At 44.5% G+C, this 27,121-nt stretch overlaps 1 protein-coding gene across 1 annotated transcript in view; it reads left to right on the top strand.

The window, feature by feature from the left end:
• The window catches only part of Cntnap2 (contactin associated protein 2), a 2,060,022-nt gene that overhangs the window by 1,926,523 nt on the left and 106,378 nt on the right, over window positions 1–27,121 (top strand). The window contains exon 21 of the mRNA XM_085683653.2: window positions 7,613–7,706. Within this exon, the coding sequence (XP_085539779.1) occupies window positions 7,613–7,706 (94 nt within the window). The remainder of the gene's footprint in view (window positions 1–7,612; window positions 7,707–27,121) is intronic.

Raw genomic sequence — 27,121 nt, forward strand, 5'->3', positions numbered from 1 at the left:
AGCTGTCCCTTCCTCCTCACGCTGAACATCAAGAGCTGGTTTGCAGGAGCCTCCTAACGACCGTGATCGGGAGAAAAAGAAGGTGTAAAGTCCGTGACTCCAGACAGACGAGGTCCGCCGACCATCTTTGCTACAGAATGGTGTTAGAAGCAAAGCCTGCGATTGATTGCCTGACGTTCCTTCTTGCATTCTCCTAACACTCCAGTCTGGATTTGGAGAAAGCACCTCCCTACCACGCGTTTCCACCCTTGTGGGCCTGTGTAGACTTAGGAAAACTGTTTTTTCAGGAGATGGATTGTCTCCTTTGACCCTGGCCACCTCTGGTCTCATTTAATAAACCAAAGTCTTCCACAATTTAGTTCTCAGAATAAGAACTAGTCTATTTGCTATGCTTACAGCATGTGGGACACATATTTGAGAGAGTGTGGTGCATGTGGGGGACTAGGAGGAACCGAGTACGTTCAGACAGGGAGAAGGGGAGGCAGTCGCCTCTCTTTACTCTAGAATGATGCCGCTCTCCCTTCTGGACCCCTGGGGTCATTCACTCTTTCCTGGCTTGTCTACCTTTGGCTAGCTGCAATGCTCAGTGAGTTTCCCCTGTGTAAGGCAAGCACTATTATACATTTAACCTGCTGCTTGGATGCCCTCACTGCCAACCTGTTACAAGGAGAGGGGGGCCCTTTGTTTGTCCCAGCCGCCCGGCTAACTTACACCCGAAATAATCACAGAAACTGTATTCATTAAAACACTGCTTGGACCATTAGCTCTAGTTTCTTATTGGCTAATTCTTACATCTTAATTTAACCCTTTTCTGTTACTCTGTGTATCGCCACGTGACTGTGGCTTACCAGAAAGATTCTAACCAGTGTCTGTCTCAGGCAGAAGATCCATGGCGTCTCCCACTCTGCCCTTCTTCCCAGCATTCCGTTCTGTCTTCTCCACCTATGTAAGTTCTGCCCTATCAGGCCCAAAGCAGTTTCCTTATTCATTAACCAATGAAAACAATACGTGAACAAAAGAACCTCCTACACCACCAACCCAATCGCAAAGGCTCCGCTAATTCTCACCTGTTCTGAAGTTCTGCTACAGTTGGAAGAGTTTCTCATCCTCTTTCTTCTCCTTCAGAATTTCTCTACGTCAGCAGGACTCGGAAGCAGCTTAGGCCCAAACCAAGTCAAGACAGAAGACAGTGTGACTTCACATTAATTCTACCTCCAGGCCATACTTGAGACAGGCGAGGTGACCAGGAACAGCGGGTCAGAAATTTCCATACTGGTCCCATAGTGAAGGGCATGGGGTTGTCAGCTGTGTAGCTCCAGAAACTGGCTATGTTGAGCCCAAGACACTCAGGACAGTGAGGAGCATCCCAAGGCATGAAGATATAGAGCCCCAGAAGGAGAGTCGGCTCTTGTTGTTCTTGTTGTTGTTGTTGTTGTTGTTGTTGTTGTTGTTGTTTTCCTCACTCCAACCTGATGTCCTCAACAGTTTACAAGTGCTTCCATCAGTGGACTCATTCATCTAACACTCTCAAAACACAAATGTTCTTAAGGAAGATCGGGGTACCCATAGCTACACACACACACACACACACACACACACACACACACACACACCAGTATGGTTCAGCCAGTGATTCTTTCAATAAAGCTTATATGAACACCCATCAAGTCACAGGCCCATTCCCCATGGATCAGAGATTGACAGAAAAAGAAAAAGACACAAGAGCCTGGAGGTCTGTTGACGTCTCAAGGGCTCCACCAGTGAGGACTGCTTCTTCTCCGCCTGCCCAACCCAGGGATCAACACTTAATCAGCACGTGTGCTATATCAGATAAATGGGGCATGTTCCTTGGCCTCAAGGAGTCCTGGGCTCCAGGGGAGAAGAAACTAGGGCCGTATCCCCATAACTGGTGGGAGAACCATGAACAAGTCCACATTCTCTCTTCCCTTCCCATTAGTGGCCATCCTGCGTCTTCTCCATTAAGGAAGACAGGTTGGTTCTAGAGTCATAGGTGTCAGAAAGTCACAGGTGAATTCGATATTGACACTGTGGTAAGTTTGGCTCTCCCCTACTTTCCCTTGTGGATGTCCCCAGACCTGTGGATGCCTCTATCGGCTGCCCCTGGTAGACTATGGGTTAAGATGGGAAGGGAAGCAGTAGCCTTCACTCCACAACCACTGTCTTCCTTGACGTCTACAGGAGTTTGTGGTTGGAAAGGATGGACAGATGTATATCATGTGAACTGATAATGAGTTCCTACCCAACTTGTCCTTGCCCCCATGGGCTGCCATTTGTCACAGACTACCTTTTTGGGTGACTTTTACCGGGTTCCAAGACATGGAGGATTCATATGCACCAGGGTAGGGATGTGGGATTAGAAATGTTAGGTAGGAGGAACACAGATAGAATCACAGAGACATAGGATGGTAACTCGGCCAATACTGAATGCTGAATTCTGACTTCTGACTTCTGAGTCTGCCCATGTTTAATTTTCCATACATTTTCATACCCCATACAAAAGGGGAAAGAAGGCAAAAGACTGCTTTAACATGATACAAAGGACAACCAGAACAGTCAATACTTTGCTTCAATACTTTGAGACATCAGGTCATTAGTTCTTGAGAAAAGCATTCTGTTGTTTAGGCAGTGAACCCACCCTAGACCGAGTATCCTAAAGGCAGCCACTCCCTAGGTCAAACCTCCTATTTCAAAAGAAGGAGCAAAAGTATACTTGAATTCTCTGACCTTTGCTCAGGGTGAAGTCTACCTCCACGGGCCAACTTAACGTCCAAAACACCAAGTAATCACATCCTAGGTCAGCGTGTGTAGCCATAGTTGCTGTCAACAACTTTGAGCAAGCACAGACTCACCGACCTTCCGACAAGGCGGAATAGACTCATTTTGGGGAGCCTCCACACCCCTATGTTCAGTATTTAGGTTCAACCTAGAATCAAAAGCATTCATCAAAGTGGTTTGTTCTGGGCTGGGGATGTTGCTCAGTTGGTAGAGTGCTTGCCTAGAACACAGGGGTGTAATACCCAGCGCTCCCGTAAACTAGGCACTAGACAGAGGAAGGAGTTCAAGGTCAACCTGAGATAAGTTAGGTCCTGCCTCAACTAAATAAGAAAGTGAATGAGAAGACTATGTTCTGCATTCAACATCTCTAATTTAATTCTGAGTATCACTTAAAATTAGGCGTCAGGAGAAGGATAAGAAATCTCAGACTTTAGTAACACTTCTTTATGGCAGAGGCAGGGTCTGCAGCAGAACTGGGCCCTCGTCACATCTCAGGAGGGGGTACCTGGTCCCCTCGCTGCCAGGAGTAGTCCATGATGTCTGCCTGTTTCCTCCCCGGGGCCGCCCTCCCCCAGCTTCTCGTCTCCAGCCCCCTAACACAAACAGGCTGACTTGAATTCCCTTCAAACTCTGCCAATGCAAACTGCGGCTTAAAGGTGGAAATGAGCTGAAACCCCACACTAATACCTGCAGGACGTCAAAGCTTTGCAGCCCTGTGTAGAACACGAGGCCAGGCCAGCATCAGTATGCTTTCAGTGGCTTAATGGTAAATGTTGAACAAATTAGTGTCCCCTTAAGGTTGTCCTGGGGCACATGGAGTCACAGTCTTTAATTTTAATGAGACTCTATTACACAATCTCTTAGCGCCTCTTAACTGCCAGGAAAATGACCACCAGCTTAATGTTCAGCAAAATAGCTCACTTGGACCTCAAAGAAATTACCTTGAAATTATTACACTTACCCGTGGCCGATGCACCAGGGTTCATTTGAGAAGGGGCGACCACCTGGCACTTCCAACACAAAGATACGTCATTTCCTCGGCTTTTCAGGTTTAGCTTTATCTGGCCTTATCTGGTTCGAGGCATATTCTCTTTTGAATGTAAATATTTAAAATGCAGGTGACACTGAGTCCATTTCCCAATTGTCAGGGCAAGGCAGGCAGTTGAGGAGACTGGACCTACGCTAGCTAGTTTTACGTCAACGTGACCCAGGCGATAGCCATTTGGGAAAAGGGAACCTCAACTGAAAAAATTTCTCTAACAGATTGATCTGTATACAAGCCTGTGGGATATTTGATTGATGTGGGAGGGGCCAACTTACTGTGGGGAGTGCCATCCCTGAGCTGATGATGTTGGTGCTACAAGGAAGGAGGAGGAGCAAGCCATGAGAAGCAAACCACAAGAAGCAAGTCACTAAGCAGACTCGTCCAGGCCTCTGCAGCAGCTCCTGCCTCCAGGTTCCTGCCGTGACTGCCTTTGACGATGGACACATAAGCTGAAATAAGCCCTCTCCTCTCGAAGCACATACTATTTTGCCGCAGCACTAGAAACCCTAAGACAGTGCCTGTGGCTGGTCAGGCTGTCTCTGTGATCATTAGCAGACTAAGAAGGTCGATCCCACCCCTCTTAGCAACACTAGACATTTAAAACTAATGCCAGGGAAGTAAATATTTTTATATTAAATAAAAATATTTTATATTAAATAAAATCATCTATGAAGAGCCTGGCATAAAGCCTCGGTCACCAAAACTGTTCAACAACTGCTGTTTTGTTTTTTGGTTTTTTTCTGTTAGTGCCACAGCACCCCATCCCCAGCAAGGACCTCTAGACCCGGGTTTTCTCCCAGACAAAACCAGATTTATCACACCTTGTCAAAAAAAGGCCCAGCAGTCTGAGTGAGTCCAAAGGAGAAATAGAATCCACGTGACCCGCTAAACATAGGGTGTAAACATAAAAAGAAGTCTCTTTTTATGCTAAAGGGAAAGGAAAAGATATAGGCACCCCAAAACTGAAAAAGCATGTGCGAGGGAGGACAGATACGGAGGTTTCCAAATGCTGGGTGCTAGACGTAAAACTTAGGATCTCCACCCGGACCTGGGGAGTATGCTGTCTGGGACAGAGCTGTTACTAAATACACTGCTTGGAGAAAGAGAACTTTCTCTCCGGTTTGGGGTTGCACAAGGTCCTCCCTGCTATTGTATCAACTTCCTACTACACTGTAACAACACACGTAAGAGCACAAATTTAGAGACTTAAAGCCACACAGATAGTTTTTCTTGCGGTCTGCAGGTCCTCTGGCATCAGTGTGAACGGCTGACGTCAAGGGCTCAAAGGCGCCACCTTCTGACCGGACGCACCCCTGCATCCTTACATCTGATGGGTGCTGTACTTGAGTTCCTTCTGAAAGTCACAGTGGCCTGTTTCTTCCCATGTCTGACAGGAGAACCGGTTCCTTCCCCTTGTTCAGTTTCTAGAAGTTGCCTACATTTCTCAGCCCTTCCCTACATCACTCCCGCTGCTTGCTTTAGCGATTCCCCGAGGTCTGAGTGGAGAGTTCAAAATAATCTCCCCACATCTTCCGTGTTCCTCTTGCTGTGTTCAGGTCTGCTCTGAGGTCATTCCAGATTGGTCTCTGTGGCAACCTGATGACAGACCCTCGGCTCTCCCTCTGGGAGCTGTTTGTTCCCTTTCTGTCCGGCTCGCAGCAACTCCTCCTCCTCCTCACAGTTCTTATGGACCCGTCTACCTACAGCTTCCTTATCAGCCACGAAGCACACAGGAGGGTGAGAGCGCAGGAGTATGAGGCAGGAGGATGCTCACCCCTGGTGGGAGAAGTGGCTTGCCTTCTCTTCTCTTCCAGCATCCCTTCTTCACTAAAGACTTTCCTCCTGCCGCCTTCCAGCGTAACCCCGTGACTGTTAAGGAGCGGCATTTGCTGAATTTTAATTGTAATAAAGCACTTTCCTCACTGAGCAGGCAATATGGATTAGAATGAGTTAGCATCGCCTTTAGATTTCTGTTCCATTTTATTGTTGTTGCTTCGCTTTTTTGTTTTTATTCTATTTGCTTTGCTTTGGGACAGGCTTTCACACTGTAGTCCAGGCAGGTCTTGAACTCACTGATTCAATTCCAGCACCCACATGGCAGCTCATAACCCTCTGTAACTCCAGCCTTAGAGGATCTGATGTGCTCCTCTGGTCTCTGTGGGCACTGAATGCACATGGGACACAGTCATACATGCAGGCCAAACCCCCGTGTACATCAAATAAAACAGTTTTAGTTGGTTTCTACCCAATTTTTAAACAAATGAAAGAATATAATTAGCATTAATTATCACAAGGTGGTATTTTTCCTGAAAGACTATGTTATTATCTTTCTGTGATGGATATATATATATATATATTATTTTAGCCATTTTAAGTGCATTAGCAAAATATATTACACTATAAAGAATATTGAGTGCTCCCAGGAAACCAATTACTATGTATACCAACTTAAAAGAATTAATTTTTAAAATCCTGGCTTTTAAAAACGCAAAACATTTTGAGGCAGAGTATAGTAGCGTGGTATAGTTAACCTTGGCGGTTTTTGTAGATACTGATTTTAACAAAGGTATGCTGCAGTTACCCATGAGTGCCATCAGAGGGCGCCAAAGCAGGCCGCTGATATTTATTAGTAGAACCAGGGTGGCTGGATCCCAAGGCCTTTTTAGCAGACTTAAAACAGGCAAAACTTCTCTGGGTAGAATAAATGTTTGTTAGTGGTATATTTCCGTACATTTTTTTCAACGTACAAAAATTTAACAGTCCCACTTTTCTGAAGTCAGATTCTCAGACGTTCTGGAGATAACGTAGACTCTAACACTTAACTCTAATTGTTAATGATCTCTGAGCTGCTAGGAAGGATCCAGACAAGTGGTAACGATCGTTCATCGGAGTGGTCATTTGTCAATGGGGCTAACCAAGATTCAGTGTGGTGCAGACCCCAGGAACACCACACTGGGAAGGGGGAGAGGGGGAGACAGGGGCAACCTGCTCCCTTGTGACCCACAACTGTCCCACCACCCTGCGCTGGTATAGAACTCTCTTCTAAAGAATGAGTGTGTCACCAAAAAGCCTAGAAAATTCTAAGAGTTCCAAGCTGGGGAATCGCAAGAAGGCCATACTTGTCATTAGAAGATAGGCCAGAGTAAGACGTCAACACAGGCCTGAGCCATGGTCTGTGCCGCTGTGACTCCATTGTTTGCCCTTGCACGTGGGGAATGCGACCAGAAATATGCATTGCTCCAGCAGACACTTTTGAGGACACTCCTCCCTTCCACTTGGGAAGAAGAAATTCTGCTAGAGGGCATGTGCCCTTCACCAACAGCAGCTGGTGGCCGCTGCAGCCACCTCTAGGGATCCTAACTGGGGCAGAAAATTTCGTCTCCTGTGAAAAGCAGTGTGGCCATACTGAACTGCCCCGTGGGTGGGAGCGGGTGCTTCTGAGGTCTACACTTCTTTGTAAGCAGATTGCGTCAAAAAGTGGGGTTAACAGTTCAGAGAGAGAATCCTTTCGGAAACGTGACTAGAGAGGTGTAACTCCGAGGTCAGCACTAGAGATGGAATCCAACAGGTTGATGGCTAGAAAAATGAGGGTGAATCCTAATCTAGCCAGCAAATCACTCGGCTCAAAGGAAGAGACAGCCTTCGTTTCCTTAGGCTGGACATCAGATCCTGAGCTGTTGAAATCATTTCCAGAAGCTAGGGTTCAAAGAGTGACATCATCACTCCCGGGACAGTGACATTCTAACAGTGTGTGCCATGTTCTCCCCGCAGCTCGACCATTATCCCGCCGTGAGTTACCATCTGCCCGGCTCCTCTGACACGCTCTTCAATTCTCCCAAGTCCCTCTTCCTTGGAAAAGTTATAGGTAAGTCTTTGGTTCTTCGGGTACGCGCGCTGTGTGCAGAATACACCTGTCGCAAGTCTTCCGCGGTAGTAAGTGTGAATTTGCATTTTTAACTCCAGAACTCTCTCAGTGAGGTCAACCCGGGGCATCCCTGTACCAGGAAACCTAGGTGGTGGCTGACAGTGGCTCACAGGAGTGCTACAAAATCCTCTTTGGGGTGTTGCTCATGTGAAACAGGGAGGCTGCTAATTACACCTGTGATATGCACTGTGATCAGCGTGGAGGGCATCGCAGGCAGTACCTGAAATGGAACCAGCATTATATGGCACCTAGTACAAAGAAAGATGCAATTACCAGCTCCCAGATTCGCTCTTTAAAATTCATTCGTTGGGATATTAAAGGCCTCTGTCTATGCACAACAGCTAATTTAGCTTCTTCCCTATGAATCACTCCTAAGAAATGTCTCTAACGTCATTTGCAGATTATAAGAACATGAAGTAGAGGACTCATCCCCTACATGTGACTGCATTTATAACCACCCTTGTCCTCCCTTCCATATAAGAAATGGGAGTTATCTAGATGAAAAGGCAGGTGCTGTTGCTCACGAGTAATTTTAGTGTTTTACACGAAATCCACAAACTTTCTTCTTTCCTGTGAGGATGTCTGCCATGAAGTAGATGCCAGTGTCAGCATGAAGCACTGCCCACGTCTCAAGGGGGATAAAAGATCACTTATCCTGAGCCACATAGGTATGACCATGGCCAGGGAACCTGGCTCAGATTGCCCCAAATAACACGCCCCAGCGTGGAAATGGTTACACGAGCTTCTATAGTCACAGGACATGCCATACATCAAAGCACTTTTCAGACACATTGGTGAGACATGTTGGTGGTCACAGCAAGGCAGGGAGCTTCTGTGTTGTATGTTTTATCTGATGATGTTCTTAGCTTTGAGGATGGTGAAAGAATTCGGAACTTTGACCTGAGTGAAAACAAGTTAGGTGGGCAAGGAATGGATTAAGAGGACTGGAGGTGACAGCTTGGCTCTGGATCTGCAACATTCCAACTGCCCCAGTCCCAAAGTTCTCATCAGCCAACCAGCCTTTAAAATATTTGACACAGTTATGGCTTTGCGGGGGGCACTTCAGTTCACAATGGTAACATAGAGACTGTCCAGTGAGCACTGGGGATACTATTTCCACAAGGCCACTCTCCCCACTGTGCAGTATGCCAATTCGGGAAGCCAAATGTTGTAAGGAGGGTGCTAGTTAGTTCCCGGCTGCTTAGCCCCAAAATAATCACACAGAAACTGTATTATTTAAATCACTGCTTGGCCCATTAGCTCTAGTTTCTTATTTACTAACTCTTACATCTTAATTTAACCCATCTTCATTAATCTGTGCATCCCCATGAAGTCGTGGCCTACCAGCAAAGTTTCAGCATGTCTGTCTCCAGCAGTGGCTCCATGGCTTCTCCCAGCATTCTTCCTCCCAGCATTCTCTTTAGTTTTTCCCGCCTACCTCTATTCCCTGCACAGACCCAAGACAGTTTCTTTAACTAATGGTATTCACAGCATACAGAGGGGAATCCCATATTACCACAAGTTTTTCAAAACTGAATTCACTCACAAGGCAGCCTTTTCATGAGGAAAAGGAGCTTCTGAAGTCATGCGCACCTCCCCAAGATAAGATTAGGGGTTTTCATAAGATAAGGAAACAGGGTATTCTGAGGCATGGAGGGAGGTGATCAGAGAGGTAAAGAGGGTGAAGGGATCAGTAGCCTGCATATGTAAACACTATCTTTATAGCTCCTCATAGAATATATGCTCTGAAAACAGCCCTGATAGTGTGACCTGTGGGTGGAGTCTGGGGCCCTGTGATGTCAGAAGGTTGCCTGTCAATCACAAATGCAGACCCAAAACACAAGGCCTCAACCAATGTGAGCTAAACAAAGTTCTCTGGAAAACACAACCTAATCTTTCTTTAACAAGGTGACCTACTATTAATCCCAAAGATGGGAGAAGAAAGATCACCGACCAAAATCATCATGGCCAAATTAATTAAAGTAATCAATTAATTTAAACAAGCCTTTTTATTTGTGTGCACAGGCTGCCTCCCCCTAAGGAAGAGTTCAAGAGGTCAGCTTTAGATGTGAGGAAGACAAGGTTTTTATAGTTCAGGGGTAGGAGGTTTCCAAATGGGAAATTTGACAAGCAAAATAGGCAGGGTTACAGGAACAGAACATAGCAAGGTGGTCAAAACAAGGCAGTCATAGCAAGAGAGTCATAACAACCTTTTGAAACAAAAGTAGGGTTGCAAGCTGGTATTACAAGTTTTGAAACAAAGGCATGATAGCAAGGTGCTCATAAAGTAGTCACAGGTGACCATAAGAACCTTTTGGAACAATGGCACGGTTGTCATTTCCTGGAACAGACAGTGCAGAGCTGTTTGTAATTAAGGTTATAGGAGGGGCATAGCCCAATCTTTGAGAAACAGATTTAATCATAAACAGGAATGAGCCTAGTTTGTCTTTACTATAACATAGTTTTCAAGCCTAAGATGGAGGCAGACTGGTTCATTACTAGCACGCTTGAGACAAGTAGAGTCAAGTCAACAGGGTCTCTCATTTTACTATTTCATTATAAGACTCCCAAAACTACTGGGTAGACTGAGAATAAAAGGCCAGCACCACTGGAAGCTTCTTTGGGGCTTTCCTGGGTTCTAAAGAAAGAGCCTTCACTTGAGAGAGAAAACATCTCACACTTCTTATTAAAAAAAAATTAGTTTCATTATGGAGACTTGGTTATATCAGTCAGAGAGCATTAATTAAAATATGGTTGCAAGGTCACAGCTTGAGGAACTGAACTGACCCTGTAATGAAAGCGATAATGGACATTTATATAGAATCTCACCTACACAGACTCCATTTTAAGCACTTCAGCTGTATTAACCCCCTTGACTTTCAACACAGTTTTAGGAAGGTGTTGAGATTATTATCTCCCTTCAGAGATGAAAAAACCAGGCACAGATATGTAAAATAGCTGCCCACTGCCACCTGGAGGACAAGTAGCAGAACCACACTTGGAACCAGGCAGGGAGACATGAAGACAGTTCTTGAGGGGTGTGCTGTTGTCTCTGGGACAGGAAACATAGAAATGAAGAGGGGAAAGACAGACAGCTGGAACTGATGGGGAAGACAAGGCTAAGATAGACCAACTTAACAAGCATTGAGTTTTCTATAACATACCTGAAATGGGAAAGACCCTTCTATAGAACCAGGAACGTCCATCCTGTTGCTCAGTGAGACAGGCTACCAGGCCAGTGTAGAACCCACGAAGGAAAGGCTACAACATACTCCAGGTCAGTAGAAAGGGTGATTGACAGCAAAGGTGGAATTGGAACAAAAATGAGAGCTGCAATGTATTGGCTGCCAAGCCTTAGAGTTTTATACAGTGTGTGCAAATAACTAAGTAGCTACCCTTTAATCCCTTGTGCCCCAAAAATAACATGCTGGCATGCTATACAAATGTAGGTTTAACTACATTGTACTTGTGGGTAGCTTCTAGTAGTTTTCTGCATTTGAAAGATCTTATGATTTTATAAAACAAGAAGGCAAATTTTGTGACATATCTAATGTTGTATCCATGAACATGATGAGTAAACGTCACAACAACCCCATGAAACAAGATGTCATTATTATCTCCTCTCACACATGAGACTGAGGGCTACTCATCTGATGTGCGGGAAAGCGGCTTGAAGTCATGACACCCTGATTGTGCCCTATCTCGTTAGAAGTGGGCCCATCAGAAACTGGCTCTCATCCTCACTGATCGATGAGATCCAAGACAGGAGCAATGCTGAATGAATGATTGCTGAACTAATGATCATGAGAAAAGAATCAGAAGGAATGGCATTGGCATAGCACATGGTGGTGACACACAGTAAGGTCAACCCAGGGATGATGTCAATCCTCACCCGGTTTGCAGCTTTGTCTTTTGTTGGGGGTTTTTGCTTGCTTGCTTGCTTGCTTGCTTGCTTTGCTTTGCTTTCCTTTGCTTTAGTCAGAGATCTGACAAGAAGGGACTAAAAAGAATGCAGGCCTAAGAATCTGGCAGAGCTGGTTAGACTTGAATGCAGACCTGCCTGTGAAAAAAACATCTTGGTCGTCTTGTGCTAACGCTTTGTGATTTAACCTCTCAGAGTCTCCATCATGGAAAACTCACACATCTGCTTCCGAGTTGTTAGTTCCCTGAGGATAAAGATTGTGGGCATTAAAAAAATAATAGTTTATCAATAGTACCCAATCCAACATAAAACAAATGCTTAGAGAATATTTGTTGAGTAAATGAACTACCCTTTTACTATTAATCTCGTAACATCTGAGAGAGGGCTTATCCATCACATGGCCTGAAACACAGATAATGAAAGTATTACCGCTGTTGGATGCTGGCTATGGGCCTGCCATCTGGTTATATGCTGTATTTATAAGACTCTTAAATTCCTCCCAACACAACCCTAGACCTCTGCAGCCTCACCAGCCCCACTCACGAGATACAATTGCACCCTTAGACACTGTGTTATGGATTTGCAAGCTGCCTGACAGGCAGGGGGCAGCGGGGCCGGGCGCACCACACAGCAGGTCTCCAAAGGTGGCTGGTCCCCTAGGCGTCCCTGGCAACTAGCCATGTGGGCAGCGGGTGGGCAAGGGGCAGACAGATAGGTATATCATGCAGATAGGTTAGCTGCCTGAAGCAGCCGGCACAAGACCACGGCAGGTCTCCATGTGACTAGGGCCGGGGAGGGGGGCGGGCACGGACGGATAAATATACCATACAGAGTAAAGTTAGGTTAGACATTTATTAGGTGGATTATAGAGGGGAAGGAAAAAGGGGGGAAGGGGGTCAGAAAGAGAGGGGGGCAGTCTCTCCGAGAGAGGGGACAGGAAGAAGGAAAATTGGGCTCTGAGGCTGCAAACAGGAAGGGAGTGGGCATGGCTTCTCTCTTAAAGGGACAGAACAATCATTCATTACACTGATAATCAGGAAGGGCTCCAGACACTACCATAGGTCCCCAGGATGGCAAAATCACCACCAGTTGAGAGCTCCTGACTTAAAGAGACAGAGTTAATCCATGGAAAGGTGGTGTAGGAAAAGCATGATGTTTGATCCGTGGCCTAGGCTCTGCTGCCTGGTAACACCTGCACCCTTAGGAACAGTGGGGATGCAACCTGGTACAGGAAAACACAATTCTGCGCTAGAAGCAAAAAAGTCAGAGTGTCAAAACAAAGGCCGTATGGGTGGCTGGGGACCCTGCTTTTTCACTACCTTTCGAGCTAGTAATCTTTAACTATGTCATCAGTACAGGCAGGACTCGGGGAAGTAATTCTAAATTTCCCTTTGAGCCTAGCATATAGTTCAGTGAAAAATAAGCTATTTGCATTTTCCAGATAGATACACATCTGAAAAGATGAGTTGGGCTCCCGACACATATCTCTTGCACTCCAAAGGCTAGGCAACCCTAGAGACCCATGCTAGTCAGTTGTTTCTTTACTAGGTCAACTGCTAATGGGTAAGTGAGCCCATAAAAGGAGAAGACAGATCTAAATAAATAATGTGGCTCCCACTGAGCCTTTGAGGAAGACACTTGTGAAGGATGGAAGAAGAGAGAGGCCTCATCAAGGACAGTGTGAGCTTCAGAATGGGAGTGGGAACAAACGTGAGAACTTGGTCTGGTTGCCTCAGAAATGTACCACGAATGCTCCTGCAATCCTGAGTCCTTAGCCAGATGTCAGACACCCAGCAATTAGCAAAGGCTCACAAAGTAGAAAATCCCTCAGAACAAGTTGTGTCTACTTCTTATCATCTACTACCTAAATGATGTTCTAGATTTTTATGAGTCTGGTTTTAAGCAGCAAGTTGTCTCTCAGAAAATGTAATTTGGAACCTGAGGGAGATGGAGAGGGTCCTGTGTCTGTTCCCCATTTCCGATAGTTCTATCAACACCTTGAGTAAAGACACTAACACCTTGTTTAATAGCAGCACATGCTTGAGAGGAATGATCTAATGTTCAGGATGACAAAAACCTTTCAAACATACCTTGACAAGGTGGAAAGATGGGATACAAATAATGGGGTGAAATGTGATAGAGATTAAACTATTCCACACTTAGAAAGAAAAAAATACATTAAAGGAGATCAGAGATCCCCAGAGTCAAGAAAAACCTCGGGTGGCTGCTGTGAGCACCATTCTTTAGCAACTGATCCGTTAGAGAATCTAACACAGAGTCACTAGGGGGATGGTGTTTGCAATGTCTGGAGTAGAATGTCAGTCTTCTGAGAAGACCAGATACGTACAGACCCATAACCAAAAGGCCCAGGAAGATTTACTCAGACTGAGTTATGACAGGAGACAAGCTGCAGAATTAGTTGGTCAGGGCCTGCTCAACTGGCTGGAGCAGACACAGGGAGTACAAGTTTGAAGGGAGAAAGTCCATCTCTACAAGTGGGATGATCTCCTCCTCACAAATGAGAAGATAATGAAGTCTGTATGCTAGAGAGTATTCCAGAAGACAAGAAGTAGAAATTCATCCCCTATACTAAGAAGCTTTTCAGACTAAGTAAATCCAAACTAGATGAAGCCCACATGCCTTTGAAAGTCCTCAAAGTCTGGTGGTAACATGCATCTCTGAAGGAGTGAGCAATGCTGTACCTGTTTGAGAGATGAGACGCTAACTATATTCTGGATTGCTTGATATCATCTACTGTATGACTATATCACAGGTATGAATTTCGATTCAGTATACTGAGAATCGCATCACTATAAATTCTGCTATTGAACAGATAGTCGGTGTGCTCAGGGTGGCAGTATTTATTTTCGTTTTAGAGAGTGATCAGCCTTTTTTTATTAATTTTTTTCAAGCGACCTCTTTGTGCCATTGTTGTGACTCAGGCTCATATAGAATCACAATGAAGTGAGTCTGTTCGTTATAAAAGGACAATGCAGCCTCTCTGCTTGCGTCTGAGAGGCCATACTTGGGGAGAAACCAACTACTCAAGTTGAGTAACCCTTGCTTTACTGGCCATTACTGCTTCTCAGGAGCAGGAACTGGGGTAGGGTAGTAAAATCCAAGGTGACCTTCTAAACTGAGTTTTATATAGTTTGTAAGTCATCCTGGTCCCAGATTCTAACATTGCCTAACTACTTTGCTGCCCAAAGCCACTCTGATAGGAAATGTGTCTTTTGGTAACCATTGGGTGAGCTCCATTGCCATCCATATTCCAAATGTGACAATCCCTGGCAATAAGAAATCCTCATATTCTCAGGCTTCCCACTCCTTCCAGAACTTTGGCAATACTTCACATAGCAGACAATAACATATTTAATTTTTCAACCATTGATCAAAGCTGTGGTAGGCATTACACAACTCACTGAAAATTTCTGGCCAAGGAATTATGAACTGAAAAAGTGTGTACCACTTCCAAGATAGAACATTCCATTGCAGAGCCAAGGCCCCCTAAAGCTTCCTGTTCCCTTATCACTCTGGCAAGGTGACTAATAAACCTCAAACGGTGTTTGTTCTACACACCCAGGTACTATGACCACAATGAAAAGAGAACCCCGTTTATTCATGACGAATATATGACATGAAAAAAATAAACCCTTGTTTTGTAAGCCACGATGACTACAGGACTGTTTTTTACTATGGCACAGCCTAACCTGCCCTGACTGGCACATAAAGATTGCCAGAAAGAGGAGACGTTGTTTCCTCACACGTGGACTTCAGGTCTTAACATTCCATTTGCCAACTATGTGATATAAACAAGCTACCTCTGCTTCTCATCCTGGTTATCTGTTTCCTCTGCGTAAACTAACAACAGTCATGCCCTAACTTCAAAAAATAAGATTTAGCAGGCAACACAGTATATGCCCCATATTATGTCTATAATACATAACAGCTATTTCTAATCCTTTGAAATTAAACAAATATATCTTCATCCTATCCAGTGTGGGGCATTGTGTAAGGAACTAGAGATTTCAGTAGTGTCCAACCTTCCCAGTTTCTGTCTTTGGAAGGCTCAGGTTTTAGCTGGAAGAGAAGAAAAGATGAGGTAATTAGAAGGGCAAGTGGCAAGACTGGGAGAAGATGGTCTAGGTGTTTCAGAGCTGTCGGGTCAGAGATTGAGAGACTCGGCACCGTGCTATTGTGAAACCTAAGAGTCAAGAATGCAGTGCAAAGCACTGGGGGGAGCACTGGGAGGAGCACTCTTACTGTCTGGGCTCCACGATCAAGGTGGAAACAAGACCAAGTGAATTCTTGTACCTTGGATCACAAGAATGTATATATATGTTAGTTATGTAAAAGTGACATTATTTAGGCTAGAATGTATGAGGCGTATTGACAGCTAGTACAAGAGCATTGGGAATGTTCCTGGTGTCAGGGGCCATTTGCAAAGCCCCGTGTACCATTCTAGCAGTTTGATCTGAGTAGGTCTGAGTAGGACAAGCTGCCCTAAAGAATTCTGAGGCAACCATGGAACTTCTGACTGCAGATAACATCAGTCAGGCAGAGCTCATTCCATAAGACAGGGTTCTCCGACAGCACCTAGGACAGACATTCGACCCAGTCCAGAAGTAAGAGACAGCATGCGAGCCTCAGAAAACTGATCTGTAAGCAGAAACACAGAAGATAAGTTAGAATCATTTAGATAAAGAAGGATGAACTTGTGTCTTAGTTACTGTCCCATTGCTATAAAGAGACACTATGATCAAGGCAACTTATAAAAGAAAGCATTTAACTAGGGACTTGCTTATAGTTTCAGAGGCGTAGTCCATGACCATCATGGCAGGGAATGTGGAGACAGATAGGCAGGCAGGCATGGAGGTGCTGGGGGAGCACTGAGAACTTACATTCTAATCAGCAGGCCAGATGCGGGAAAAAGAATGAGACTGGGCCAAGTATGGCTTTTGAAACCTCAAATGCTCACATCTAGTATCACAGCTCCTCCAACAAAGCCACACCTCTTCCAACAAGGCCACGCCTCCTAATCCTTCCCAGACAGTTCCACTAACTGGAAACAACCAAGTATTCAAACATATGAACCTATGGGTTCATTCACACTCAAACTAGCACACTGGAGGACAGGAAGAGGAGGAAGTTTTTACTAGTCTCTTCTATATGACTCACCCAAAACCCTGGCTCAAAATAATTCATACTAGCTCTCTCACACATTTTGTGGACTGACTGATGGTTGATCTACTTCTTTTAGATTCAACTAAGTCATAAAGACTTGATGCTCTAAAGCCCAGCTTCGTAAGCAATGAGTCACAACTTCACCTGGGGTCACATAACTGAATGTAAGTGTCACACACAAAAAAAATGGCAACCATAAAAGGTTTGTGAGCATGCAACAACCAAAACTTAATTTAAAAATCAAGCACATAACAAATCCAGAGTGTTTCTGGCCATGCTTACCCATGCTTCTCTGTAGCCTTAGTTTCAAAGACATAAGCAAGTACTTTCCACCATACACACCCAAAAACAGTGAACCCAACCTAAAACCTAGACTCAGTCATGAATGTGTTGAGGCGCAGTCATATTGCTAAGAAACATGGGAGTGAGGAGGGCTACTTGTGACAATCTGCCATGAAGGAAATGTGAGGAGCCACAAATTTTATCCAAATAGTCAAAATGGAGATATGAAGAAACAAACGGTACAGAAGCAGAAGCAGGGAACAATACTACCTCTATAAGTAGAGTCCCAGTCCTGGTCTGCCTAGATAGTCCCAGCTAATTCTTACCAGGACAGGATCCCATCAGCAGCAGTACTCACCTCTGCTCCAACATGTGACCCTATGTGAGCTGATAAATTGTGTGATAACAGGTTTCTTTCTTGTAACTAGAGACTTTTCCATTCTGTCTCGCCCTGTAGCCATTTCTAAATAATCACTCAGAGACTTAATATTAATTATAAATGTTTGGCCAATGGCTCAGGCTTATTACTAGCTAGCTCTGATATCTAAATTAACCCATTTTTGTAGGTGGAGACTGCTTGTTCATTTCCTGGCCACCTAAATTCAAATAATAACCAGAAACTATATTAATTGCAACACTGTTTGACCAATAGCTTATGCATATTTCTAACTAACTCTTACATCTTAAATTACCCCATTTCTTTTAATCTATGAATCACCACAAGGTTGTGGTCTACCAACAAGGTTCTGACTGGTGGCTAGTGTCTTTCTCCTTCAGCAGTTACATGGTGTCTCTTTGACTCTGCCTACTTTCTCCCTCTATCTCTGGATTTCCCGCCTGGCTTTATTCTGCCCTGCCATAGTCCTAAAGCAGATTCTTTATTAACCAATAATAATAAAATATATTTACAGCATACAGAGGGGAATCCCATATCACATTTCTATTAATCTGTGTGTTGCCATGTGGCTGTGGCATTACCTCATTTGCTTTCTTGGCAATTAGCTGGCATCCCGTAGACTCTATCTTCTTTTCCCCTATTTCTTTGTTTGGATTTCCTGCCTGGATCTATCCTGCCTTGTCATAGGCCAAAAGAGCTTAATTTATCAACCAGTGAGAACAGCACATATTCACAGCATACAGAAGGACATCCCACAATACTTCCTGAGGACCTTGAAAACTAGGATAGACTATACAAGAAGCCAATATTGGAGATAATCTACAGAACTCGAATAGGTAAGTGAAGAAATGATCCAGAGAGAGAAAGAACATTGCCATACCAAGTTCTCACCATTGTGGGCAACAGGGGCATAGTCCCAGGAGGAACCCTGGGAAAAGGTGCATATCATGTCTTTATGGATCTCTGCTAAGATACCAGGAATTCTCAGGATAGGGTACTCTTTCCAGGGAAGGGGTGCTACACCCTTTCCTTTCTTTCATACCTTCCTTTCACATGTTCCCAAAGCTGAAGAGCATGCAGATGAATACTGGTCCATGTTCTCTGGAGCCAAAGGGGAATGCAGCATCCTTACTGCCATGCACAAAATAACTCGGCTGTTCAAGGAAATGTGGTGTCTTTATATGCCTGTGATGAACTGATCCTCCAGGATCACAAGGATGACCGGCTATGCATCTGGCTTAGGTTGACTCTTCATCACTTAAATATACCTTTCTGCTTGAGCTGTTCTTTCTCGAACACAAATGCTCATTCTCTCTAGTGGCTTGCTTCATTTGCTCCATCCCTTTCTTGCTTCTGTTCTCCTTCCTTTCTTTCTTTTCTTTTTATGATAGAATTCCATGTAGCCCAGGCTTACCTCAAGGTCCCTATGTATTCAAAGTTGACCCTGAACTTCTGATCCTCCTGCCCTCACTTCCTGGGTAATAGGACTACAGGCATGCACTAGAATGTTCATCATATGTGATGTTGCGGATCAAACCCAGCCCTTCATCTCTGCAAGGCAAGTGCTATACAGATTGAGCAATACACACACACACACACACACACACACACACACACACACACACACACTTTTTTTCTATAGAAGGATGGCCAGACATATCAAGAACCAAAGAGAGAAGGCAGCGACATATAGCCTATATGTTTACACAATGTGAGAACAGGGAAGAGTTGGATTTATACCAGCCCTTGAGTTTGCACAACCTAGCGGCTGCTGGCCAGCAGCCTAGCCCTATGTGTCTTCTATTGTCACTGCATGCTCTCCTAGCCGTGGGGGTTAAACCCTAAGGTAGTTGAACTTTGAGTCCCATGGGGCATCTGCCCTCATTCTTGTCATTACCACTGTCCCCTCATCTCCCATTTGGGACAAATCTATGAGTCTCTGTCATATCCTCTATGTTCCCCATGAAAACCTGTCACTACCTACAGGTCAGGCCCATGGTAGATTTGGTGGTGTCCACCACAGAATCCATGTCTCTTGAACAAAAGTTGAAAATCTTGCTGCTACTTTTGTCTCCTCACATAGTTGGGCTGGCTCCTGTTGCTTACAGATCCCCCTACACAGTCTATCCCAAAAGACCTAGGATGGGGAGTGATGTAAAATCCCTTGCCCTGAGTCTTCCTCAACTTCCACATTTCTTGTCTATTCTGCACCTCATTCTTTGCTCACAGACCTCTTGGCCTTTGCACTGGAACAACCTCTGCTTGTACGTTCTATGCAAGCCAGCTGACTTACAAAGAATGGTTTCATTATAATTTATAAACCATTATAAATTAATGGTTTCAAATATCAGTTCCGTGTGTTCTGCTGACCTGGTGTTGGCTGAGGGTGGAGTAACTCTGCCTTGACTCCTTACTGCTCGTCCTGGGACTAGAACTATCCCAAGCACGTCCATCCCAAGGTGCTGGCAGGCCCAACACTGCAAACACACTCCTGCAAGCAGTTTTCAACCCTTTGGTTTTTGTCCCATACACTAATACCCATGGGCTCTGCTTCTTCTATGAGAGAGACAGCAAAGCTACAGAGCAAAGGACACACGGAGGGGTAAAGAACACCCATGTGGACCCAAAGTTCATCACTGTCATCTAACCCTCCTGCTGCTAAGTGATACCTTGTGCCATCTCCTTGTTAAGTGGGAGCGCGCTGTCTCTGAATCTCTCTGTGGCATGGTTGCTCCAAGCATTGCAAGTTGTGAATAAAGAAACACGGGAACACAACTTATTTGCTCAAAAGTGTGTTGGGTGCTTACTGTTCTTTGACAGTAGCCATACTCACGGTTGGAATGAGTTTAAGAAAGCTGAAGGAAGGGGACAAATGGCAAGGGAAGGAGAGGAGGGGACTCAAAACATCTGGCAGAAATCAACTGAGGAAGCTAACCTAGATTTCTCACTGAGCTTTCTCTCCATGGAGGAACTCCCATGGCAGAACTTCTAGCCTCTCCTTCCCACTGCAGCCATTTTTGTGTGCAGCCATCACAAGGCAAACAATAGCAGTGACCTTTGTTGGAAATGGTTCACTTTATAGGTGTTCTCGGGGCCACAGTGCGTTTACTCTTGAACTCCTTTGCGGTTCTCTTCTTGTCTCAGGACTGGTGTAGGGGCCACCTATCCCAAGACAAAGCAGGATAATTTGAAACAAACATGCTTGGGTCTGAAACGGGGTGGGAGAAAACCCTACCTCCCAATCCAGCCTCTGAGCAAGCTCAGAGCACGCGACAGTTTTAGCGATACACTGTACATTACATTTATGGGTGCCAGGTGATGGACAGGCGATGAATAAAACATGAAAGCCTCTGTCTTTAAGCTGTGTGTTTTCGAATGAGTGTACACAAAGAATGAGAAGAGAATTGTGGAATGGAAGTGTTAGCTAGCTCTAAGTGCTAAGAAGAAAGAAAATAAGGAGGGTGGTAACAGAGAGAGAGGGCATGCACAAAGATGGCCAGAAAAGCCCTCTTTGAGGCAGTAGAGTTCAAGAGGTGTCCTGAGTGAAACAGGAGGGACAGAGCTGAGATGTGTGGCCTTACGTGAAGACTGAGGGCAATTGAAAATCTATATGAGGCGAGGGGAAGTCTGGCTTGTCCCCGAGTGAAGGAAAACCCGAGATCAATGGGCAAAGTGGGAGGAAACGGAGGAGTGGGAGAGTCAGTAGAAGCCAGATTGTCCCGATGTAGACCAAGGAGAAGGTCTGAGCATGTGTGCAGTATGATCTGATTTATGTATTAGAAAGGGCATGCCGACTGCCTGTCCCATTTTAACTAAAGAAGGGTCAGGCAGACCGAAAGCCAAGAAACTGTCACATGGCAGGTGCTGAGTTGAGATAAGAGAGAACGGAGTTTCAACTACAGGAGGTGCAGTGGTGGTGATGGAGGCGTCCTTAAGAGTCCTTTATTCATGGGAAAGTATCCCGTCCAGCAGGATACGAACGGGAGTCCCTGATAAACCTAGTGGAGAGGAAATGAAAGGAGACAAGAGACATGAGAAATGACGGCAAGACAAGATTTCTGATCAAGCCGTCTAGTTTATTATTTCCTCAGAAGCTGTTATATAGCAAACGGGCAAAGAGGGGAAGGGAAAAGTGTCAGGGGGAAGGGAAGGGTGTCAGGAAGCTCAGGTCTGCTGGAATTCAGGTCCGGAGAAATCCCCCAACTGATAAGTAAATACTGAGGGTCTGTGATTATTGACTAACAAAGGAAAATGCTAATGAGTTTCGGAGCCTGGTTCCTGCTGGTCTCTGCTAGGAGATAAGATGCCAGGTTGATTTTCTAGACCCTGCCGAGGGGAGAGGTAAATATTTTTCTTAGTCTGTGAGTTTAAGATGGCTGTAAACAAAATTCAGATCTCAAAATACAGGTCTTTGCTTCCGGCAGGAGAGCATCCAGCAGGTGTCTTCAGGGTGAGTGCATATAAGTGACAAACCGAAGCACACAGAAGAGAAAGCCAGAGCTGCCACTGTTCACTGCTCTATTTCCTGCCTCAGCCCATGCAGACTAAGAAATACACAGGGATCAGCCATCATTACAAAAAGTTACATCAATAACTTCTTTTCAAATTGTTATTGGAGAGAAAGACGAATCTATTTCTTTAAATGGAGATGGAGAGAACGTGGCAGCGGAATTGCCTGACACTATATTCAAAGTGAGACCCTGATGGGGACTCACTTCTGGTGATTCATCTCCACCTCCGAAATAAGGGAGGCGCCATATTGATAAATGAACACTTGGCGAACAGCTAATTGAAATTTCTGGTCAGTTGCCTTTGGGTTTTATTATAATGACAGAGGCGGCAGTTAAACACTGATGGGAAATATGTTTTAAGTGATAAGCAAGGAATACCATTAAAGTGGGTGAGAGGAAATTAGGAAATTGTGAGAAGAATTAAGAAATTATGAAAAATGAGAGGAAATAAAGAAAAGATGATGCTCTCTTCATGTCTGGTTGGGGTTGAAGGAAGTCTTTGATTTAGAAGAATATCCCCAGTGATTTATCTTGAATGTTGACTGCTCATTTTTTTACTTGCATTAATTTCCACTCTTACACATTTATTCTTTATTATGACTATACATCATTATGATTACCTCATAGAATTACAAGAGACCCAGAGACATAACTGATGGGCATGTTACTGTCTTACAGCTCAGGAGAACAAGGTCCACTAAGTTTGAACTACTTGACCATGTTTCTGTACCCAGTGTCTCAGTATTGTTGCCAACATGACACTCTATTGTAATAATTTCTGCTTGTCACCCAGATGTAGCTTTAACAAGTAAAATTAACATCAGGGCCTAACAGACATTGTGCCAGAAGTCCACCTATCACATTTGCTGAGGGTGCCTAAGCAGACTTTTCTGTACCCGAGTTCCCATTTCTTAACTGTGAATGCAATCACACCCCTATCCTAGCTTCGTTGTGAAGATGGAACCTGGCATTGGATGTGGCGGGTTTGGAGTGGGGCCAGGCCCATAGCAAATATCGAGCACCCCCGGGGCTGTACTGCAGCTTGAAAGATCTGGGTCCCCTGACACCTGATGAAGTCACTAACTCGGGAGTCAGAGTGATGGGAGAAGGAAAAGTTTTTTTGGCAACAAGCCAGCAGGCTGAAAACAAAGGGCTTTCACAGGAACTCCGCCTTGCCAGGAGTCACAGACACAGTTGCTTAGGGTAGATATTAGAATGGTCATTAAATCTTTTAGTAATCAGTTGTCTTGATGGGATTTTGAGGTTGGTGGCAAGCCATGGGGCAGGCCAGGAGCTCCCGCAGACCTAAAGAGAGATAACTGATAAGAAAGCTACACGGCTGCTGGTGGTCTTCATTTTTCTTTTTCTTTCCAAGCAAAGCTGGTTCTATATGTTGTGCGGAGCGTCCGGCACAGGGGAGTGAGGCCAGAGGGAGCAGTGAGGAACTGGCCCCTGCATGAGCCTCACTACTAGCAGAGGACCTTAACCTACATAACTAAAGGCAGCTCTGACCCCAGGACTGGTCACTCACATCAACAAGTGACCAGTAGAAAAACTAGGAAACTTTTGATGAAGAACACACGAACACTATTCTCTCTTTCCCCTTGCTTTTCCAATTTGAAATTTTGTTTCACTAACAAAAGCATAGAGATAACTCGTTTAGTCTTAAAGCCATTCTCTATTTTAGTGACATCAACAGCAGGGCAGTCGTCATGTCCCAGCACTTCAGCCCACCCGCCTTTGACACAGGGCACATAACGGACGACTCAACTACTTCGAAATAAATAAGCATTTTGAAACCAAAATTTCACATGTTGCGTCTCTCAAAAATGTTCCGGAACATGGAAAATGTTTGCATAATTTTATATTAATGAAGTTTCATGGCCATTATTATCCAGGATTTCTTATTTGTGAATTAGCCTGCATAGTAAAAGTTCTTGGTAAACTGGGAGCAGTACCTGTGGTGCCTTTGGAATGCAGAAAGGGTCACCAGTGTGTGTATCCCCTGAGGTCACAGGCCCTGCTCTGCCTTGCTTCATTTCTGATACAGTAAACTGTCATTTTTGTGATTGGCATAAGGTCACACTTTTTGCATTTTTCTACTTTTTAATGGTGACTTTGCCGTTCAAAATGTCCCTAAGTGGAGTATTAAAATGCTGTCCCCTGTTCCCGAGCACAAGGAGGCCGTGACATGTTAGAGAAGATAGATAGATAGATAGATAGATAGATAGATAGATAGATAGATAGATAGATAATTAGCTAAGCTTTATTCTACCATGAATTACAGCGCTGTTGGCTTTGAACTCGATGTCAGTAAGTCAGTAATGCAGGTTAAAACAGATTCTATGAGGCAGAAGCAAACACACAACAAAGCTCTCGAACAATTACTTGATGAATCGCTGTAACTAGGCACTTCCGGGAACCTAATTTTTGTATTTCCTTTAAGAACAGTATCCAGCAGTCCCGGTTCTGTCTTTGGCAAGACTACACAGAACATAACAACTGTGTATCCCAGGGGCTGGCTGCATTGTTTCTCACTGCTGTTACCTACATGTGCTGACACATTACCTAATGTAGTTTTAATTTAGGATGGCCGTCCATAGCTAGTCTTCCATGTGATACCGAGGAGGCAAAAGGAGAGCTGTTGTTTCCATGTTAAGTAGAGTGGCACATCCAGCCAGCGTCCCCAGGGAGAGAATCTGACCTCCTACCTTGTCATTTCACATTGTCTCCTAGAACACAAACTGGAACTTTCACTCGCTCTACGACATCTTAGGGTCCAGGGAAGGAACATGGCATATTTGGGGAACTGACTCCATAAGGAGCTTTTGCATAATGCTCCTGATGGCCAGAATTTAGACCTGGGGGCCCTCAAAGGTAACGAAGTAGAGCAATCAGAATTCAAATCACCACTTGTGGGAATCGTCCTCCTTGAAGTTCTGCAGCAAAGCAGAGGAAGGGAGAAGAATCAGATTCTGACAGGCAGGTTGATGCTGGGGATGTCCCTCAACAGCATCACAGCCATCCGTGTCTGAAAGGACTCGTGACCCAGCTGACTTTTCGACAATAGGTCAAAGGAAGCGTAGAGCAGGCTTAAAGTAAATGTTTGCTAGTAGGTGTTATCCAGTTCTTAAAACCTCGTACTGTATGAATAATCTTGCTATTCTTGAAGGCAGCATTTGTAGCAAATATTTGTATGACCATTAGATTCTGAATATGACACCTCTGGGCTCCGGAAATAAGAGGGACTCAGGGGTCTAAGGAAGATTGCTTTTCTGCTTTGACATGTAGCCATTAAAAAACTCAGTATGGGCTGCCACCCACAATGGGTAGGCCTTCCCATCTTAATTAACATAACCAAGACAATCTCACATAGACCCGCCCACAAGCCAACCTCTTGTTGAGTCTCTTCCAGTGATTCCAGATTGTGTCACTGAACAACTGAAGCTCACTGTCACATCCTCCACTGGATGTGTGAGCCAAGAGACTGGCAGAGCGTAAAGTAACAGGTGCTGAGCTACGAGACTAGGAAATGATGGAGCCAGGCTAGGTCTTTCCGTGCTTGCTCGTGTGTATCGTTTGCTGGCTTCTGAAAGATGGAAGACCTTGGAAGCATAAACAGAGCCACGGCAGTTTCTAATAGCAGTCTACTCTCTCCCTTCCTTCCACCTTTCCCTGCTGACGGCAGTGTCTTCATCTTCAGTGACTGGAAGGCTCCAGGCTATCTGGAACCCTGGCAGGGTGCAGCCAGGACTCTGCACACTGGAATACCTGGCTTCACAATGCTAACTATTACAGAAATAAGAAGTAGGGAGGAAAGAGATGTCACACAATGACAGACTCAGCACCGAAGCATAAGCTGAGTTGTGTGAGCTTCGTTAGTACCTTTTAAAATGTCAGAAGTTTTATGGATGTTTCTTGACACTGATCACATGAATCAATACATAAAATATATGATAATTTATTTACTTGAAAATTTAATTCATTATATTGATTAATTAAAAGTAACTGATATCCAATTAATAAAAAAAATCAACCCAACTTTGCAAATGATTTACTATCATGTGGCTTAATAGTTTGAATTCTTAATGTTTAAGATATTAATTAACTGGCTTTTATAGTTTTGAGGTGTTTCAGTTTTCAGAAAAAAAAATTAAAAAGAAAATGCATGAGTTCCCATTTGCCCACCCCCGGAGCTCCAGGCATATATAGTTTGCCTGTTAGTGATGTCTTACCATATCATAGTGTTGGCATTTAGCATTATGTGTAGTACATTTTGTACATTTTAAATACGTTACTTATTTACTTATTTGGTGTGTGTGTGTGTGTGTGTGTGTGTGTGTGTGTGTGCTTACCACTGCTCCTGTGTGGAGGTCAGAAGACCATTTTCCGGAATCTATTCTCTCCTTCTACCACATAGGTTCTGGGATTGAACTCAGGACATCAGATGAGGTGACAAATGCCTTTACCCTCTGAGCCACCCTGCCAGCCCTTGTCTAATTCACGATGTCGCTCATTCTGTGAGTTTGAACAGATGCCAAGTGACAGATATCCACAAAACTACCTACAAACCCTCCATGTCCTGCATACTCTTCCCTCCTTGTCATTTCCCTGGCCAGTAGCCATCACTTTCCCATCTCCGTGGCGTTGACCCTTCCGGGACATCGTGTAGCTGGGCTCAGTGTGCAGCCCTTCCAGTCTGACTGCGTGTATCAGCAGCATGTGTTTGAGTCTCCATCTGCCTTTCCATGGGTTAATCGAGCTCATGTCTCTTTATTGCTAAGTAATATTCCAGCCATATTTTCTGAGAAGAAAATAAGAACGTAAAGAAGCTAAGTTTGAAGAGCCATTCTTGAGAAAAGGGTAGAAATAAATAATAAAAGCCGTTGTCCACTCTTCTTGGACCTATGCATGCAGCTCTTTGGTTAACCAAAGGTGCCTGGTGCCTCTGCATCCGTAGCCACTCTCTCCAGGCTGACGTTTCTGGTCACTGTAATTGCAAAGCTGCTACTCTTAACAAATATGCACATATCCTCTGAGCGATAATGTAGCTGTCTTG

Source organism: Myodes glareolus, chromosome 25, assembly GCF_982192425.1.
Source record: "Myodes glareolus chromosome 25, mMyoGla1.1, whole genome shotgun sequence".
Lineage (NCBI taxonomy): Eukaryota > Metazoa > Chordata > Mammalia > Rodentia > Cricetidae > Myodes > Myodes glareolus.